At 44.0% G+C, this 18,815-nt stretch overlaps 1 protein-coding gene across 3 annotated transcripts; it reads right to left on the reverse strand.

Annotated features, from left to right (window-relative positions):
- Nucleotides 1-6,987: 6,987 nt before the first annotated feature.
- Nucleotides 6,988-18,587, reverse strand: TP53INP1 (tumor protein p53 inducible nuclear protein 1). 3 transcript variants are annotated; one of them, XM_030231318.2, is made up of 5 exons: nucleotides 18,479-18,587; nucleotides 15,357-15,638; nucleotides 14,498-14,846; nucleotides 12,854-12,887; nucleotides 10,316-10,469 (listed from the first exon to the last, which is right to left on the reverse strand). In XM_030231318.2, the coding sequence occupies exons 2-5, from the start codon at nucleotides 15,466-15,468 to the stop codon at nucleotides 10,452-10,454; spliced, it is 513 nt and encodes a 170-aa protein (XP_030087178.1). In that variant the 5' UTR covers nucleotides 15,469-15,638; nucleotides 18,479-18,587; the 3' UTR covers nucleotides 10,316-10,451. The 3 variants fall into 3 exon arrangements, with proteins under 3 accessions (XP_030087163.1, XP_030087158.1, XP_030087178.1); XM_030231303.2 differs by lacking the exon at nucleotides 12,854-12,887 and having other exon boundaries at nucleotides 6,988-10,469; XM_030231298.2 differs by lacking the exon at nucleotides 12,854-12,887 and having other exon boundaries at nucleotides 6,988-10,469; nucleotides 14,498-14,849.
- Nucleotides 18,588-18,815: the final 228 nt, after the last annotated feature.

The following is an 18,815-nucleotide window of genomic DNA, read 5'->3' on the forward strand; positions in this document are numbered from 1 at the left end:
AAGGTGATTAGACATTGGAATGGACTGCCCAGGGAGGGGGTGCAGTCACCATCCCTGGAGGTGTTTAAGGAAAGACTGGATATGGCACCTAGTGCCACAGTCTAGTTGACATAGTGATGTTCGTTTGGAGGTTGGACTCGATGATCCCAGAGGTTTTTTCCAACCTAATTATTTCTGTGATTGTGTGCCAGCTGAAGACAGGCTTCCCCCAAGCACAGCCTCCATGGCATCACGCGGACAAGCCCTATTCCCTACAGAGCAGCTTTCCACACCTTCCAGCCAGGCCCACCTCAGGGTCCCACTGTGTCCAAGGGTAGCAGGTCCCACTGCAGGAGCACCCTGCAATTCCCTTCTCTGGCAGATGATACTGAAGCTTACCCTCAGGGCCAGCACACCTCCTGTTAACATCACTCAATACTTGCATGGAGTTTTCTTAATACATATTCCAAAACAACTCCCCAAAAAAATCCACACTGTCCCAAAAGTAACCAAACCCCACAGCACACATACCTAGCAATGCTGTAAACAGACACTTTTCTTTAAAACACCCAGTGCAGGGCACCCACAGCCATTTTGCTGATGGGGAGCAACTGGCACTTTCTCACAGTGCTGAGCATGTCTTGCAAAACAGCACAAAGAGAAGCCATGTCTGCCTTCAAATAAATCCACATCTTCTTCTTTTTTCTTCTTCTTTTTCTTTTCCCAAGTGTAACATTATTGAAGAGTAAGCATAGGTTTTGCCTCCAAGTATGTATTATAATAATTAAACACAATAACCAGGTGCTTATCCTCTAGTAGCTTTGCCATTTTAAAAGGCAAGAGAAAAAGCAATGCAGCCCACCAAGGCAGAGATGTCACAATAGGGTCACTGACAGCAGTTTAACAGGTCCCAAGTTTTGGGCACCAAGGGCCATCTCTCAGCTGTGTGTCCTTACAGCACCTGATGAAGTGGGGTCAACAATTCCTGCAAACTTCAAGTGAAACACTGACATGTGCAAGATGGACATTGCAGCCAGCCAGCCACCTCAGCTCTGCAAAATGTCTATTCTAGGCCTTGTCATGAAGAAAATCTGCTAGTTGTGACTCAAAAGGAGTGCAAAAAAGCCCCAAACTCACTGTCATTTAAACACTCTTCTGTCAACTGAACATATTGCATCCGCTCATTGCAAGAAATTTAATCCATGTCATAGTTCAGGATGCCTGCAGTAGACATGCAGGCATATCTTCCACTGAAATCCACCAGCAAGATGCATCCTGCTGTCTGGAAGCTCATCTCCTACTCCACTGACTACAGAGAAAAGGTGGTCCCCTGAATTTGGGCCAACTTGGCCTAACTGACCTTCTGCCTTTAGCTGACTTGCTGAAGTTGAAATTCTACCATAGATAATTTGTTAAAAACAACTGAAACTTCAGCTAGCAAGAGAAGAGAGACAAATTAGAATTTTTCCCTAAAAAAACCCTCTGCCCTTCAGAGATGCCTGATTAGGGTTTTTTGGCAACCAGACTCCACACGGCAAAGTGGGTTTGGTACGTCAGGAATAAATTCCACGGTGCATTGTGAAAGGAGAATACTGTAAAGGGGATGGTAGCTAAAAATTGAATGGGTCAAGTTGGCTACGAATAGGTCTTTGTGCAAAGACTGTAATGATTATGCTGCTCATTTTTCTAGACCTTTTGATGTGAGCTGCTGCAGGTCACCTGCCACATTGTTGTGGTTTTGATTCAGTAGTGGAATACGCACCAGGTCCCATGAGCATTCCTCATCCTGCCAGCAACTTTTCCCATAAATTTTCATCAGTAAAAAAATTGCACAGAACAACCAACCAAACCAAACCAAAACCCCAGACCCTCCACCATCCTTGTGGCCCTCCTTTGGACACTTGGTAATAGTTTAATGTCTTCTTTATGTTGTGGTACCCAAAACTGCCCCCAGCACTCAAGGTGAGGTCACCCCAGCTCAGAGCAGAGCAGGACAATTCCCTCCCTAACCTGGCTGGTGATTCTGTGCCCCCCCCAAGACAGGGTGGGCCCTCCTGGCTGCCAGGGCACTGCTGACTCATATTCAACTTTCCACTGACCAGGACCCTCAGGTCCCTTTCTGTGGCACTGCTCTGCAGTCTCTCATTCCCCAGGCTATCCTTACATTGGGTTGCCCCACCCCGCACACAGAATCTGGCACTTGTCCTTGTTAAATTCCATACTGTTGGTGATTGCCCATCTCTCTAGCTGAGTTCTCTCTGCAGGGCCTCCCTGACCTCAAGGGAGTCAACAGCTCCTCCCAGTTTGCTGTCTTCGATAAGCTTAGGATTTCTTTAAGCACTGTGTCCAAGTTGTTAATAAAGTTCTTGAAGAGAACTGGGCTGAGGATGGGGCCCTGCAGAACCCCATGAGTGACAGGTCCCCAGCCTGGTGTCACCTCATTCACCATAACCCTTTGTGCCTGAGCCCTAAGCCAGCTGCTCGCCCATCACATGATGTGTTTATCCAGCTCAGGGCTGGGCATTTTGTCCAGAAGGATCCTGAGAGAGACAGTATAGAAAGCTTTGCTTTCTATAGAAGTAAAGGCTTTCCTAGATCAGTGAGGAGGGTTACCCTGTTACAGAAGGAAGTCAGGTTTGACAAGCAGAACTTTCTCCTCATGAAGCTGTGCTGGCTGCAACCAATGACTGCATTGACCTCAAGGTGTTTTTCAATACTTCCCAGAATAATATTTTCCATGATTTTACCAGCACTAAAATGGGATAGACAGGTCTGCATTTTCCAGGGTTCCCCTTCTTGCCCTTCTTGAAAATCCGGACGATGTTCACCAGCTTTCAGTCAGCTGGGACCTCTCCAGATTCCCAGTTCAAAAGTCAAGAGAGATTTTGCGATGACATCAGCTAGTTCTTTGAGAATTCTTGGATGAATCTCATCACGCCCTCTAGATTTTTAGGGATCCAGCTGGAGGAGTAGATCCTGCACAAGTTCAGGGTCAGCTGGGATTCGATAATTTTCACAGCCATGGTTCTCCAGCTCAGGGCACTGAGAACCTCTTAGTCCATCATCTGTTGAAGACAGAGGCAAAGAATGCATTAAACACCTCTGCCTTGTCCATGTCCCTGTTTGTGAGGTGCCCATCCACATCCTGTAACAGCCTGATGTTATTTCTATGCTGCCTTTTGCCAGTAATGTATTTGAAAAAACTTCAGTCTCCCACATTTCTGGCCAGCTTCAAATCCAACTGATCTTTAGCTGCATGAATTTTCTCTCTACAGTGGCAAGCTGCATCTCTGTATTCTTCCAGGTCACCTGACTTTGCTTCCCCATGGCACACACTTTCCTTTTTTGTCTTAGACCCAAAAGAAGATCCCTGTTCACCAAACCAGCCTTCTGCTTGACTTCTGACACTGGGGAATTGCTGCTCCTGTGCCCTTAGGAGGTGATGTTTGAAAGTGACCAGCACTGACAGACCCCGGCACTACTGAAACATTTCCCAGGGGACTTTTCTTACTAGCTCCCTGAGCAGCCTGAAGTCTGCTCACCTCATGTCCAGAGCTGAGGTTTTCCTGCACTTTTCCTCCTGTCATCTCAATCACTTTGTAGTTGCTGTGGCCAAGATGACATCAGTCACCACATTGCTCACTGATGCACTCTGATGACAAGCAGCAGATCCAGGAGGGCACCTTTCTGAGTCAGCTCCCTTAGTACCTGTTCCATAAAATTGTTGTCCACAGCTTTTAGGAATTTTCTGATCCAGGCTGTACCAGCTGTGTGATGCTCCCAGTTAATTTCTGTCAGGTTAAACTTCCCCATAAGGACAAGAGTAGGTGATTTCAAAGTGTCCCTCAGTTCTTCAAAGAATAATTTGTTGATGCCATTGTCCTGCCTAACAGCTCTATAGTAGACTCCCCAATGACATCCACATTGTTTGTTTGCCCCTTGATTCTTATCCAGAGTCTCTCAATTGTGCCATTGCCACCTGTGACCTCCACACATTCCAGCCCTTCCATTACATAGAGTGCCAACCCCCCTACCTCTTCTGCCATGTCTAACCCTCCCAAAGAGCCTGTAACCATGCAAACATGTCAACCTGCACCCCCAGGTCCTTTTCTGACAGGCCACTTCCCAGCTGCTCTTCCCCAAGCCTGCAGCACTGCATGGGGTTGTTGTGATCCAAGTGAAGGATCCAGCACTTGGCCTTACAGTATCTCAGACCACTGGCTGTGGCCCATCAATCATTCCTCAGTCTCACACCAGAGACAGAAGAGCTAGAATTGAAATCCATGGCTAGGAGTAGGCAAGGGGGTACTTCTGCCCATGTCAGTTCCCCCTTTCTCGATCAAGATCTCATCTCCTTTGTTTACCTTGCAAAAATTGACAGCTCTTGGCCGATAACCACATATCCCAAAAGCCTGAGGCCTCCCTTCTCTTTTCCACCTCTCTCTGCTGCTGATTCTCTGTACAGCCTCATTTCAGGGAATCTACAATTCTTTTAGCACTCTGATAGATTTATTTTTGTGCAAAAGGGTATTTTTTTATTATACTGCCCAAGTCACCTTGCTTCAACACAACAATTTGAAATCTATAGAAGAAAAAGTATAGACATATGGCACAGCCCATGTCTGCAAGCTGAGATCTGAACCCTGCTCCTGGACACTAGCCTAGTTTTGTTACTCTTATCTATTTGTTGGAGTTTTTCTTATTGTTATTATTCCTTTTCCCTAGCTTACTCATGAAATTGCAATAGTTATTTGCCTTGTTAAGGTATTTGAGTGTTGAGCTATCAGTCTGCCCACAGAACTTATAAACAAGTCAAGACTTCTGAAATATTAGTTATACAGCAGTAACTCCAGAACAGTATTTTCATCAAGAAAAAGCTGGCTGCCAAAGGTATCCTGTTAAGTCTCAGTTCAGTCTCATTTACTCTAAGACTGATAGATCATGACCACACCGTGGGAACAACAATGCCACAGCAGCATCAACATGTTTTTTTGATGAGTCATTCCTACATGTTCCAAAAAGCCCAAACCTTCCTTGCAAATATCCCTCAATAACAGTCACAATATTTTGTGGCTATAAACATGCACCAGAAGTCAATGAAACAAGGAAAGCAAATACTAAATTACTTGATGAGGAAACAGAGTAGTAACTATGGTTCTCTCTGACATTTAACACAGATGAAGGCACTGTATCAGAGACAGACAAGGATTTATATAGACAGAAAACTAGAATGTAGAGTGAGAACTTAAGCCAATAGTTACATTCATGCAACCCTTCATACAAACATTTTTGCTTCAGCACAGAGAAATTACAAAAACCACTAGTTTGTGGTTTTGGAGACTGTCCTAGCTAAATTTTAAAAGCTGCATCAGGTGTGAAATAAACACCCCCCCAAAGGAACACTATCAGCTTAACTATGTTAGGTTATCTGTATAGCTACAATAATACAAGCATAATTGATCAAACCTTTTCCTGAAGAATACTGTACAGCTGTCAGCATCAACCTGCTGCTTTGATAAATGTACAGGACAAAATCTACATTTCAAAAGGAAAGATTTTACTCAATTCTTGCTCTGGGAAGATGGATGCCTCATTGCACAAATACCTTTTCACTGCTGTCAGCTAAATAGATCATTTTGTCACCCTGCTTGTTTGGTGGGTGAGAATTAAATCAAGAACTGCTTGTAAAAACTCAGCCCATACAAATCCATGGAAGCCTGTATCCAATGTGCTGAGAGAGCTGGCTGATGTAATTTCAAGGCCAGTTTCCATGATCTTTGGAAAGCCACAGAGATCAAGGATCCCCAATGATTAGAGGCAAAAACCCCCACTCATTCATACAGTTTCAGAAAAAGCCATAATAACAACATGGAGAAGATCACTGAGCCCATTTCTTACATTCAAGGATTTCCTGTATTTCAGCTGGCACACACTGCCTTTTGTCCTTTCACTAGGCACCACCAGAGAAGAGTCTGGCCCTGCGGCCTTTATTGCCCCCTGAGCTGTTTATATACCTTGACAAGAGCCCCTCTGCCTTTTCTTCCCCAGCCAAAACAATCCCAGCTCTCATCATCTCCTGCTTATTTCAGTCTTCAATCCTATTATGCCCTGGCCTCTTGTTGGATACCTTCTAGTACATCCATGCCCTCTTTTAGTGGAGCTCAGCACTGGACATGCCACTCAGATGTGTCTCATTAGCTCAGGGTGGAGGTGCAACATCACCTCCCTCCTCCTTGCTGTCAACACCCTGCCTGATGCAGCCCAGCAAGCTCTGAGTTTCTGAGCCAGCTCCTTCACCACTTATGGGTGCACCCCATAAGACTGTGTATGGTGCATTTCTTTAAGCATTTCTTACCTTGAGACTTCTCATCCAAGGGTTGATCCTCATTGCTTTCACATTTCCCACAGGCGTCAGGGGCCTGCATGCCCAAAGGGGGAGTCTCCCCAGTAGACACCAAGGCAAAGACATGGAGCAAGTACCTCAGCCTTCTCCATGTCCTTTGTCACATGGATTCTGGTCCCCTCCATATCCCTTGCCAAGTTCAGCTGCAGGTGGCTTTGCTTTGCCTTCCCTAACCCCATCCCTAGGCATCTGCACAGGGTCTCTGCCCCCTCATAGGATATCTGTACCAGCAGCTTTCCATACAGATTTTTTCATGGTGGTGCATGGCAGGGAAACGATAGGCAGTGGGGCATGAGTTGAAACAAGAGAGGTTCAGCCAATATATAGAAAAAATCCCCCCCTACAGTGCACATTTCATGTGGTTTTTATCTCTGTCCTGTTCAACCACGGAGTTCCTGCATGTTGGTCAGGAAAGGCAGCAGTCAGCAGAGATGTGCAGCACTGCTTGGACGCACGCTGTCACCTGACCAGCAATGCAAACCAAGTCCCAGAGCAACTGCTGTACTAGAGCAAGCAATGAGACAAGCACTCAGACCTGCCACCTGAACAGGATGCTCAAGCATTTGGATTTTCATTAACCTGTAATATAAAGAACAGACTGACAATTTTTAGTAGGCCATTTTTTATTGAGAGTTAAGATCATGTTTCCCCACAGTACGCAGAACGCACTATGAAAACAAAATACAGAAGATCACTTTAGTAAATACACACTGGTTAAGCAATGCTACCTTTTTTGGCAAAGTGCTGTATTTTGTCTGTTTTCAGCTTGTGTTAAACTATTAAAAATAAGAGCCACAGATTCTTCCATATCAAAAGGACTGCTACAAATAGAGAAGTGGCTCTGGAGAGAAGCTGCCATATATGCATAGACTGATGTACAGTATTAATCCCAACTGAAATGTCCCTTTTGAATCTTCAAGTTTGCTGTGTAGAAGGCACAGTTTAAAATGCAAATCTGTCCATTGGTCAATACATATGAAAATACAATTTCAGCAAGATTCATGAATATCAAATCAGTATGAGACAGTGCAAGGCCTCCACTTTTACAAGAAAAAACACACACTTTAATACAATTCAAAAAACCATATAAAAAGCCACACAGCTCACTATTAAAACAGTAAACCAAAACAAATCTAATTGCCCAATAGCTCCAGGCACAAAACAGGGCTAGACCAACATAAATATATAAAACAAATTAACAAAAAGCCATTGATGTAGTACTATCTCACACAATAATATGGTTTCCAATATTACAAATTGAGAAGCACAGCTTTGTGCAACACAATAGTTTATATCCTGAAAGATATAGGTTTTCATCACCAGAAAGTCATCTAGTAATGCAGTATAAAAAGATCAGTATCTCCCAATTCTAGGAGCAGTCTAAAGTTGCATTTACTTGCCTACTGAGAAGAACAGACCAAGGCTCTCATTTTAATGCCTGGGAGCCTTATACTCTCAGCTCCACCTCCCTATTAGGAGTTAAGGGATTACTTACTCCTTCCAACACAGAGAGGTGGAGACTCCATCTTCCTTCATTGCACTTTAAGAAAATTAAAGCTGAAGGAAAGTAGTTACTTCTATATAAAGAAAAACAATACAGAAAAGCAAAGAATTTTCCTGAGCTAGAAAGTTGGCAGCAAGGATAAGGAAGTTTAAGCTAGACAAAAAGTTGGAGTGATAAAGGTAGATTATCTGAGGCAAGTAAGAATACTTGTGAACAGATAAAAGACTGGTGAAACTACAGCTATTTGCAGATAAACCAAAGAATTTGGACCACATGAGAATTGTTGTATGGACATGGGCACATACTGCTAAAACAGCAGTAACAAAATATCTCTTTTGGAAAATCATGGTGTGACCAATTTTGTTTTCTTTCAGTGTCCATGTGAATTCAATTTGTCAAAAAAAAAAAAAAAACAACCAACCAACAAACCAAAGCCAAACAACAAAACCCCAAAAACTATCAAGGAAAGCACCTCTTGCTTTTCTACATTTAATTATTTTCAACATCCCTTTGTGACAATCCTAATTGCAGTGAAGCAGCACATCTGCAGTGAAACATAAGTTATAAATGCTGTTTCCTGTAAGCTAAGTAGGTTCCACAACAATTCCAGCTGCAGAACACACAACAGTACCACTACATCAAGGTCAATTTGAATTGCTGGGGTTTTGCTTCAGTGAAACTGAAGCATCTGGCTGAATTTAAATACTTCATAGGTCTGGAACTATTCATATTATTGACCTTGTCTTATTTCAAAGACTCCTCACATGACTTCTTGTACCAACTTCTGTGTAAGGACTACTGGAAGACACAGCTGAGTGTAAAGTTAACACTGTAATGCCCTAGGCACTAAACACAAGGGAAAACAGCAAATCACATTAAGCACTGGCAGAAAAGAAGATAAATTTACTTTTGGTTCCCCCCCTTCTTTCATTGAAGATTTCTTTTCTGCCTCCTTACTTCCATTCCCATTTAATCCACTTCCCAGACTGATCTATCAGGGTTCAGCATACCACTGGCTGCTGTGTAACACAGCTTTTGTTAACAGGTGAACTTTACTTTACCTGTAGCTCTAGTTAGCAGTGCCTGCCAACTTCCAAAACATCTTGCTCAGTGTTCTTAAGAAAACTATTGGATAGTTTTGAATGGCTTTTCTTTCCTGTGGGCCCACAGAATTGCTATTAAGTCCTTCTGCCTCCAGTGGGCTAGGAGAACAACCATGGCTGATTGATCAATTTTTATACACTGTTATCACTGTGTTTAGCTCAGCATCCACTTCTCCCTGCCTCACACTGCCCTTCATTTCCAGTCCCCATTAACCTGGATTTCATTTTCATAAGAGAAAAAGAGAGAAAATTAGGAGACCTTAGAATAAAAGCTCCTTCTAGCTACTTCTGAGCTACTCTCAATCTGTGAACATGAGACAATCTAATAGCAAGTTGTAGCTCAGAAATAGCTGTCTATCAGCCTGACTTCTTTGAAGAGCAGTCAGCTACTGATAGGATTAAAAGAACAGTCAATCCACCATCTTTCTCTTTTAACTAGACTAGAGATTAAATGAGATAGGGTAGGGAAAATACATGCTTCAAAGACAGAAATAGTTAGAGAAACTCAAACTTTATCTGGTAAAGCCCAGTTCAGTTCTGTGTTGTGCATCTGCACGTTACCCAAAGGTTCACTTTTCTTCCCACTTCACTGTGAGGTACTACATCTGTAACACGGGTGCCATATTGTACTGTAACAATATTGGTGGGACATTTAACCCTCTTTCAATATCCATATGAAGTACCCAGCACACCTACACAGACCCCACTAACACAAGTAAGTTCTAGGAATTTAGATGAGATGTCCTTCTTGCAACAGCTCAGCACAGCTATGTAATATCCACTGGCAGCTATAGAATTTCCTTGTCAGAAAGTAATCATATATGCTGAATACAGACAGATACACAAGCTGTCAAGTACTGGTCATTAAAGCACGTGGCTAACCTCAAATTTTCTAACTTCGTTTTGATTAATGCAAAATGTAACTGATTTCCATCTCAGTTAAATTTCTTGAAAATACCAACTAATAACCCATCTATACATCAAAGTTTATAAAACAGCACACAAACTATCGTACTGATAGGCTTCCAAGACATTGATATTTAACACCAGCATTTAGAACTTGATGCAAGATGTTTGGAGATTTATGTATCTTTTGAAAATAATGCAACACTAGTTACGATTGTGTTTGAGGGATTGACAATCAGCTTCAGATTGACCACACTTACCTACACATGAAGACAAAAGCAACCTAAGAAACAATTAGACCATAGATTAAAACCACAAGAACCATCAGTAATTGAACTGACGCTGGCAAGGCTGGTGAACAAACAGTCCGTTGTGCTTGATTTGCCGAGAGTGGCAATCCCTGGTAAGGTTTTGGCGACGCAGACTGTTCCTGTTGAGATAGTGTCTTTCATTATGTTCTTTTATCCAGTGGGTAGGACGAAAGCTCTTGTTTTTTTCCAGAAAAGTTGAACTAGTAGCAAGAGCCGTGACATAGCAGTGAACACGCTGTCCCGTTTCATTTCGGGCCTCCTGTCTAGAAATGTAACAAGTAGGTGTCAGTCACCACTGAGGTGCATTGGAAAGACAAGCAAAACAAAGGGTAGATAGAACATGGACATCAGCATCCAGCACTTCAAAAGGGTACCCTTATTCTACTTGACAGAGATTTGGGCTGAGGTAAGGTCAAGCCACTTACCACACTGGTAAGTAATATGCAGTGCTGCTAAATCACTTTCTGTATGAGGGCCCCACAACAGCCTTAGGACTTTTGCTGTCTTATTCTACCATAAGGACTTTCTTCCCCACACCACCTCCCTAAGCCCAAGATGCAATACAGATCAGAAATATAAAGCAATGTGTGTCACACTGCTCCAGATTTAGAAGACTTGAGAGTTATCCACTAGGCAAAGTTTGGTTTAAAATCATCTTGAACATGGGTGGTTCAACCTTAAAACAGAAGCACACTAACAAAAGTGCATTTCAATTGCCAGCCACACAAGTAAATCCAAACAAACAATGTTCATGCAGAGGAATGGAAAGGTAGACCAGTTGTGACACACATGAAAAATAACTTAGAAGGATTGTTCCTCAACCAGCCCCCTAAATTTCATGAGCAGTGAGTCAGCAGTTTTGGCAAACCCTTGCTTCATCATGCACTAGTGAAAAACAAACCAGCAGCCTGTGCAAGCAGCGATCGACATATTGAAAAAGGACTTCCCTACTTGACAGAACAATCACTGGCATTTCCTGAAACTTCCAAAGTAAAGTTAAAAATAGCCTAGCCATTTTTAAAAGCAAAGCAAAACCCTAATCTGAGTGCTAGAGCTGGTGTGAGAGCAGTGGCAGCAGAGTTTCTTGCCTTCTCTCTCCCCACTCAGGGCCCAACAACCAGCTGTCAGCTGGTCAGTGGTGCCTGGAAAAGATGTCTGCAAGACCAGGAACTTGCCCAGGCATGAGCAAGAGGTATCTTGGGAAGTCTGTCTTTCAACATTAGCATGACTTCATCATAAAGTCTTTTCTGGAAGAGCTTAACTTGCAATTATTGTATGATGTCTCTGTAGACATAAGTCAGGTCTGCCATGGTCATGGTACACCCTTTGTAGCCTTACTTTGGGAGGCTGCAGGTGCCTGACACAAAGCAAGCTCTTCTGCCTCCTCCCACTCCACACTGGAGGAAAATACTCCTTGTTATCAAGGGAATACTCCCTCCCTTCTACTTTTTTCTTATTTTAAATATCCTAATCTTGCTTTTGGATCTTTGCGTAGTTTGATATGACTGACTGAAGACTAGAGACTGCAGAACAGTCATATGTGGCATGCTGGTCTTCCCCTGTTTATTCACTGGATATTGTCCTAAACCTAGTACTTGAAATACCAAGCAAAAAGTAAGGGAGTAACAAGCACAAATCAATTCACAGTGCCTTGTATTTACAATCTTTGCAAATTAAACACCAGTTTAACTTATATGAGGGTACCTACAAATATGGGACTACTGTTTTCCTTGTGGAGTGATCCCTTAGTGCATCCAACAGTGCTGAAGGTGGAACTTCAAGTGAAGCCATTCTAGGGAAAGCTATTACAGAGCCAGGAAGCCACACCATAGTTATTGCAATCTGTATTTCCTAAGTATACCCTTAGCTAGCAAAGGGCAGCAACTGTTAATACAAACTGTTGTGGTTTTGTTATGGAAAAATATGACTAATCTGACAAATAGGGAAGTTTATACAACATCCTTTTGCTTTGAAAGGAATTTAAAATGAAAAAATATATTTCCTCCACAAAAGGAGAAAAATTGGTTTAAACTTGCTGGCTGAAAATACTTTAGCTTTCCCCCCACCCCCCCTTATCAAATACCCTTCCAGCAATGGTTTGCAAACCAACACTCTTCTAGTTGTCATCAAAGTGACACTGGGATAGCAGAGGTGGTTTGAATTAGCTAAACAGCCACGTGCCCTTCCAAAAATGCAGCCTTTCAGTACCTCAGGTGCATTTGGTAGGCTGGCACTAGTGAGCTCTATGCACTGAGAGAACAGGGTTGATGAGACTCCATCACATTGTCAGAATGGAGTTTTAGAGGGGCTGTGTCTTAAGCCAGACCATCACTACATGCATTCGCTGCTGTGCTTCCAGTGTCTATTTTGCTAGAAAGCACAAGTGTCCTGCTCACTGTGCTACACAACCACAGCTCACAAGAAACATTAAAGGCTTCAGACACCCAACCCAATCATTTCAGTAATTTTTCTGCACTTAGCATTTTGGCTTGTTAAAGCAGATGTAGTTAGGCTTGATCAAGTAATCATTTGGCACAAAGGTTAGTCCTAAAACCAGTATTGCTTTGGCAGACAAGGCTCTAGAGGAAGCAGTGTTGCTAGCAGCCTGATCAAACAAAAAGCACTGTTCCAAAACAGTAGTACTTACTGTGCCAGTGTGCCTTAAGCAGCTTTTCTTGGCCCTACAATATTAAATGGCCAACCATTAAACCACTAGAGACTTCACAACAGCTTTTGAAACTTACTCCAGTATCACTGTAAACAACGTTCCCAAATTCTGCAGTCTACCTCAACTTTAGACTTAAGTCTCCCCCCAGTTGTCGCATAAAGAACCTAAATCCTCTGACAAAGCAACAGCACAGAGTTCATTGTGAAGTAACTCAATTACACACTAGCTGAAGAGCCTACCTGTAGCTTCCCCGGCCACTGAAGCAGCTTAACTGCACTGTGTAACACAAGACAGGATCCTTCTCTGGCTGAATTTACATTAGAATCCCCGGTTCAAGTGACTGAAAAGTCAGTATCCAACTTTGGAGTGTTACTATTCACTGCAAATTGATATTTTAGATAAAGTGGCTTACTGTCTTTTGCTATGGCATCTCCTGCAGATTCCTTCAGACCCTCATTTTAAAGCTGCTGTCTGCTCACAGTTTCCTCCAATTTAACTTAAACTAGACCCTAATGCTTAACATCATAAACTGTCCTCCCCAAATAATTATACAAATCCCACACCAAGATCAATAGTATCAGCACTATACTTCCAACATTATACAGCAGCATGTCATTTCAAAGTCACCTGTTTCTTTGAGCTAAAAACTTAAATATGGCAAGGGGCTGATTGGACCAGTCAACAGGCATCTACCTACAGCAACTCAACTGCTATACTAATTTCTTCCTGTATATCAAAGCTTAGTATACTGTGATGTTTTTTCTGTAGTGCTATTGCTTCTAAACTTGAGAACTAGATGGTATGAAAATTCAGTCTGTTACTAACTGGGAATCACAAAACACCCAATTATTTCAAACCCAACGAATACACGGACAAGCATGGGGTCATAATGGCAAAGGAATCCTCTATTTGCATACAGCCATATTTACTATGCTGATATAGCTGCATACACCAACACCAAAGAATGGCAGTGCATGGCAATAAACCCACAAGGATAGATTTTTAGGACCCAAAAGCTTCGCTAAAAGTAGAAGGTTGCAGCACAGATTTTCACATTGAAGGAATTAAGTTTTGTGGAAACTTTTACTTTTGCTCCACAAGCCACTTGTGGGCAAATTTAATCCTATTCTTATCACTAGGTTGAGGAATGAAAAAAACATAGAAGCCTCCCACCTAAACCCAAAGCCACTTCCCTGTCAGGATCATTAACGTTCTACATTTCATCTTACAAGGTGACTGAAAGAATACTGACTAGCAGTTATGAAAAACATACGTAGCTGTGAAGGGGCAAAGTGCTTTCATATCTACGTTACTGGCTATACAGTTAACTGCCACCAGTTTACACAGAACTGGAACATACTCTGCAAGGGAGTAACAAGGCTCCATGAATATTCACTGCAGTGCCAAAATGCATACCCAACTGTTTGCCAACACTGCCATCTTGTACAACATTTTTCTGAGGAGGCAAGCACCTGACCACTCTACACACCTTGTGTGGTATTCATGCTTTATTCACCTCCCCTAAAATAAGCTGGAAAATTCAGTATTAAGTGTCTAAGCTGATCAAGGAGAAACCAGATATTTTCAGCACCAGAGCTCCTTGACAAGAGAATTCAGACATACCTGGGACTACCTGGGCTGTGAAATTCCTCATCCCCACATCCAGTCTCATTAAGGCTGTGACAGGTATTGTGGACAGCATACACAGACATGCTGGGATGCTCTATTAAGAGGTTCTCCATCGGACTGGTCTCCACTTTGATAGTGGTTAATCCACCTGCAGTGAAACACGGGGGAGGGGTAATAAACCAGCTCTCCTCCATAGGACATGACTCAAACTGGATGAAGCAGGACTCGCTGGCCTCCGGCAAGTGTTCCAAGGGAGACGATAAACAAGAGAAGACGGGCGAGCTGTCCGTGGCCGGTGCTTCAACAAGGTCTGCTTCCTCCACAGAGCAATTAGTGCAAGTGTCTGCTGCAGGGGACCATTCGTCAGTGGAGAGGAACCATGGATGTTGGTGATAGCAGAAGGCCGAAAACAACACAGTTGCACACAGGCAGAAACAGGATATGAAATAATAATAATGAAAAAAAAAAGAAAAACAAAAAAAGCCCTGTTAGCACATACATAAATTTTTACTTTTAAAAACAGGGGAGGGGAAAAGGGAGCTCCCAGACAAGCCATGTTAGACAAGTGAAACAACTGTTATCAGTAAAGCTATATAATTGCGAAATAAGTCAAACATTTTATTTGTACAAGCGGTTCTGCTGAAACCTGTGTCAGGCTTATAAATCTGACATCATTTTTCTCACTAATTTACACAACATGTAACATTTGTTTGGAAGACACCCTACACTCTAATCCCACACTGGTTTTGCTGAGATAAAGCTTCCCCAAGCTACTGGTTTGTTCACATGGAAGTAAGACAAGCAAGAGCCAGAGCAAGACAAAGGCAGAACTTAAGTCTGACAGACATCTTACCTATAAAGTCAACCAGAATCCACTCGTCATCTTCCTTCTCACTGAATTCTGGCTCTTGGCTGGACAAGCTATCAATCTCTCCCATGAGCATGTTATTTAACCTCTGGAACATTACTAAGGCAGGAACAAGACTTTGGCTGGTAGGTCTTTATATCCAAGGTTCAAGGCACAGCTCACACTACTAGCAGAGTGGCATAGACTTGAGATTAAAGTGCATAGATGCTTTATCAGCTTAGGTACAGGACATGCAAAAGCATGACTTGTAAACAGTTTACGTGAAACCTGTAAAAAATGATGACAAGCATCTTAATGACAAAACCACAGGTAACATCCCTAAGGAAACAAATTAGAAGCCCTTTGTTAGTGCAGTCTGAGGTACGGTGAACATTTTTCCCTGAAGAGAGGCAGCTTCAGTGGCATCTGCCATCCCCTCCCAGCTAGATACATGCAAAAAAGACAATCCTAGGCCTCTCCTGGGAGCTGATTGCCTTTGTCTCAGGCTCCTCCCCAAAAAAAGGTCGGTTTAGGTGTCAGTCCCACCTTCTCCTAAGGGAGGAGGTGTATAGGAGTCTTGTCTATGCTCCCCCAGCTCCCTCCCTGTCTTCCTCCATGTCAGAGAGACACCAAGGGCAAGGGCATGTCTTCTGCTCCAGACAACTCATCTCCCCTGCTGACACAGAGGAGTCCCTGTGAGGGCTCCCAGGGAAGCCCAAAGCAGTGTTTCTTCTCTGTTCCACCCTGACTGCAAGTTAACACAGTAGCAAGGCACATCCTGTCTTCAGGTTCAAAGTACACCACTTCACAGCAAGCACCCAAGTAGTCATGTATCCTAAGTCTAAGGAACATGGAAAAGTATTGGATATGTTTAACTAAACCCAATGGTTATTTCTCAATTCACTCCCTTAAATCTACATGTAATTGGTCACTGTAAGCCTGACATCTGCATTTGGCAGTCAAGATGAAAAATCCCATTAGTACCAAGAAACTGAATGTTTAAACACCCCAGAACTGCCTTTGATATTTATGTATGAGCCAATAAATAGAAGCCATTAAAGCAGGTGAAAAACCAAAAACTATGGGGAAAATATTCACCAAATTAACAACAAGTTTCACCCTAGACCTCTCAGGCCACACTAAAGAGTCATTTGGCCTCTTGTGTCATCTTATCCCAGGAAACCAGACCCCATCACCCACTTGTTCAAGGTAAGGACAAATACTTGCTCCATGGAGCACACATTTATGCAGCTTCCTCCTTATTCAGACAGCACAGAAGGACAGAAGCAGAATTTAAAGTAGTCTTCAGGAGCAATATGAAAAGGTACAGTGAAACTCAAGTTATGCTCAAGAGAAATTACTGACTGCAGGAAAACACATGACTAGAAATAACAGGCTCAGATGCAATAGTGATATAGGTCTATTTTTAAGGACCACACTTGAAAATGAAACATCAGGTCTCTCCTAAAGAGAGCTACAAAAATTACCAGAAGTCTAAAGAAAATCAACAAAATTTTAAAAATGGTAAAGCTTAATAGAGGGAAGGACAAAATTACAACAGTAGTCAATTCCGTGAAGAAAGAGGCAAACATTTATTGCCTTCTTTTATACGCAGAGCAAGCAGAAGTGGCTTTAAACTGCAGCAAAATTCAACTTTCAGTGGTTACTAGCAGGAAACACTTTTAACAGTAAAGTCGCTAAGCCCTGGATGGGTTAGCTAAGGAAATGCCAAATGCCTACAGTGTTCCTAAGCACCTTCTTGAGAAGGTTTGAGTGCTTCAGTTACAGGCAGAGCTTACTATGGATAAGGAAATGAACTCTAAGTGAAAGCTTCAAGTCTGTAGTTTTCCAGTCACCTTCCACATCCTTCCCTAACTCTCTCCTGGCACCAGGCCTATGAAAAAATGAGTTTGTTTTTTCTTTAGGCTAACTAGTAAGCCATTGTGTGGCTGCTGATGAGCACTGGCTTTCCCTGTACTCCCACACACATGTGTTGCCTCTTTCCTAGATCAAGCCTGAAGGTAACTTCAGGCAGAAGCTGTCTTTTTGTTCTTTGCAGAGTGGAGCAAGATGAGAGCTCACACTCCTCTGGTAAGGCTTCCAAAAGCATCACAGCAACATGAAATAATTACCCTCTAACAAGTAAGAGAGAGATCACTGTTCCTGAGAATGTGAGCTAAACAAACCTCAGCTTTTGACCCACAAATGACTTTCTGTAGATCAAAAGCAGTTTGTTCCATTTTTCCCTTCCCCCACCCCAAGGAGGATCCAAAAAAACATCTGAATCATTTTGTCCTGGTTTCATCTCCAGCTGGGCTTAAAACCACGGCACATTTAGAAAGCGGTTGATGCTTTGACATCCTTTTGGACAAGCGCATTTACAAAGGCCACGCTTGTGTGCTATTGTGCAAGTCAGACAGCAAAAGAGAAGTTAGGCTGTTATCGAGGACCATCGTCCGCGGAGGAAAACAGGACAGAGACAGAGAGGCGTTGGGGTTCTTAGTCAGGAACTGTCAGCTGCAGGAAAACACAAGCCTGGGAACAACTGACTCAGCTACGGTAATGATTAAGAGGCTGTTATAGATAACACACCGAATGAATGTCAACACAGTATCGCTGCAATAAAAAAAGTATTTTTTCCTTTTTTATGTTTTTTTTTGTTTGTTTCTAACCTAGCAAAGGAGATGAGGTATGTGCTAAGCAAAAAGAAAACACAACCGAAAAAGACACCTCCCAGTCCCAGTGCAGTCCGGGGTCAGAGCCGAGCCGTCGATCCCCCGCGCCCTCAGCCCGCAGCTCCGCCACCGCCGCCAGGAGGCTCCACACGGCCGCGGCCGCGGCCAGCGGCGCGGGCTGACCCGGCACAGCCTCAGCAGCTGCGCACCTTCCCGGCTACGCTCCGAGGCTGGCCGGGGGGCGGACGGACGAGACCGCCGGCTGCTCCACAGCCGGGAAATCGCCAAAAGCCCCCGGCCCCGTCCCAGCGGAGAGAAGCCGGGATGGGCGTACGGGAAAACGGGGGCTCCGCCACTGCTGCTGCTCTCCACCACTCAGACCGCGGGAGACCATCCCACCCGGGACACCGGCAGCGCACCCGGGGCCCGCAGCTCCCCGCACGGCGAACTCACCCGGACCGCGGTGACCCCAGCCCCGCGTCCGCGCCGCCTCCGCGGAGCTCTTTGTTGTCAGGGCCCGGCGCAGCTGACGGACCGGCCGCCGGCCACGCCCCCCCGCCCCTCCGCCAATGGGCGCCGCCGCCGCCTGTCGCTAACGCACGTGACGGGCGGGCGGGGAGAGGAGGGGGCGGGATGGAACGGCCGGGCCCCGCCCCTCGCCCCGCCCCCGCGGACTGGGGCGGACTGGGCGGGAGGGAGAGGGGCCATGGCGGTGTTCTGGTGGCCTGCCCTGGGCAGGGACACCTCCGCTAGACCGGGCTGCCCACAGCTCCGTACAACCTGGCCTTGA

This window comes from Serinus canaria, chromosome 2 (genome assembly GCF_022539315.1).
Source record: "Serinus canaria isolate serCan28SL12 chromosome 2, serCan2020, whole genome shotgun sequence".
NCBI classification, from domain to species: domain Eukaryota; kingdom Metazoa; phylum Chordata; class Aves; order Passeriformes; family Fringillidae; genus Serinus; species Serinus canaria.

What these genes read in the sequence shown, in the direction of transcription:
- TP53INP1 (XM_030231298.2), bottom strand. Translation starts at nt 15,468, where the DNA reads ATGTTCCAGAGGTTAAATAACATGCTCATGGGAGAGATTGATAGCTTG. An exon ending in GATTCTGGTTGACTTTATAG is followed by an intron (nt 14,850 to 15,356) that starts GTAAGATGTCTG and finishes GGTCCCCTGCAG; the next exon opens with CAGACACTTGCACTAATTGC. An exon ending in CACAGCCCAGGTAGTCCCAG is followed by an intron (nt 10,470 to 14,497) that starts GTATGTCTGAAT and finishes TTACATTTCTAG; the next exon opens with ACAGGAGGCCCGAAATGAAA.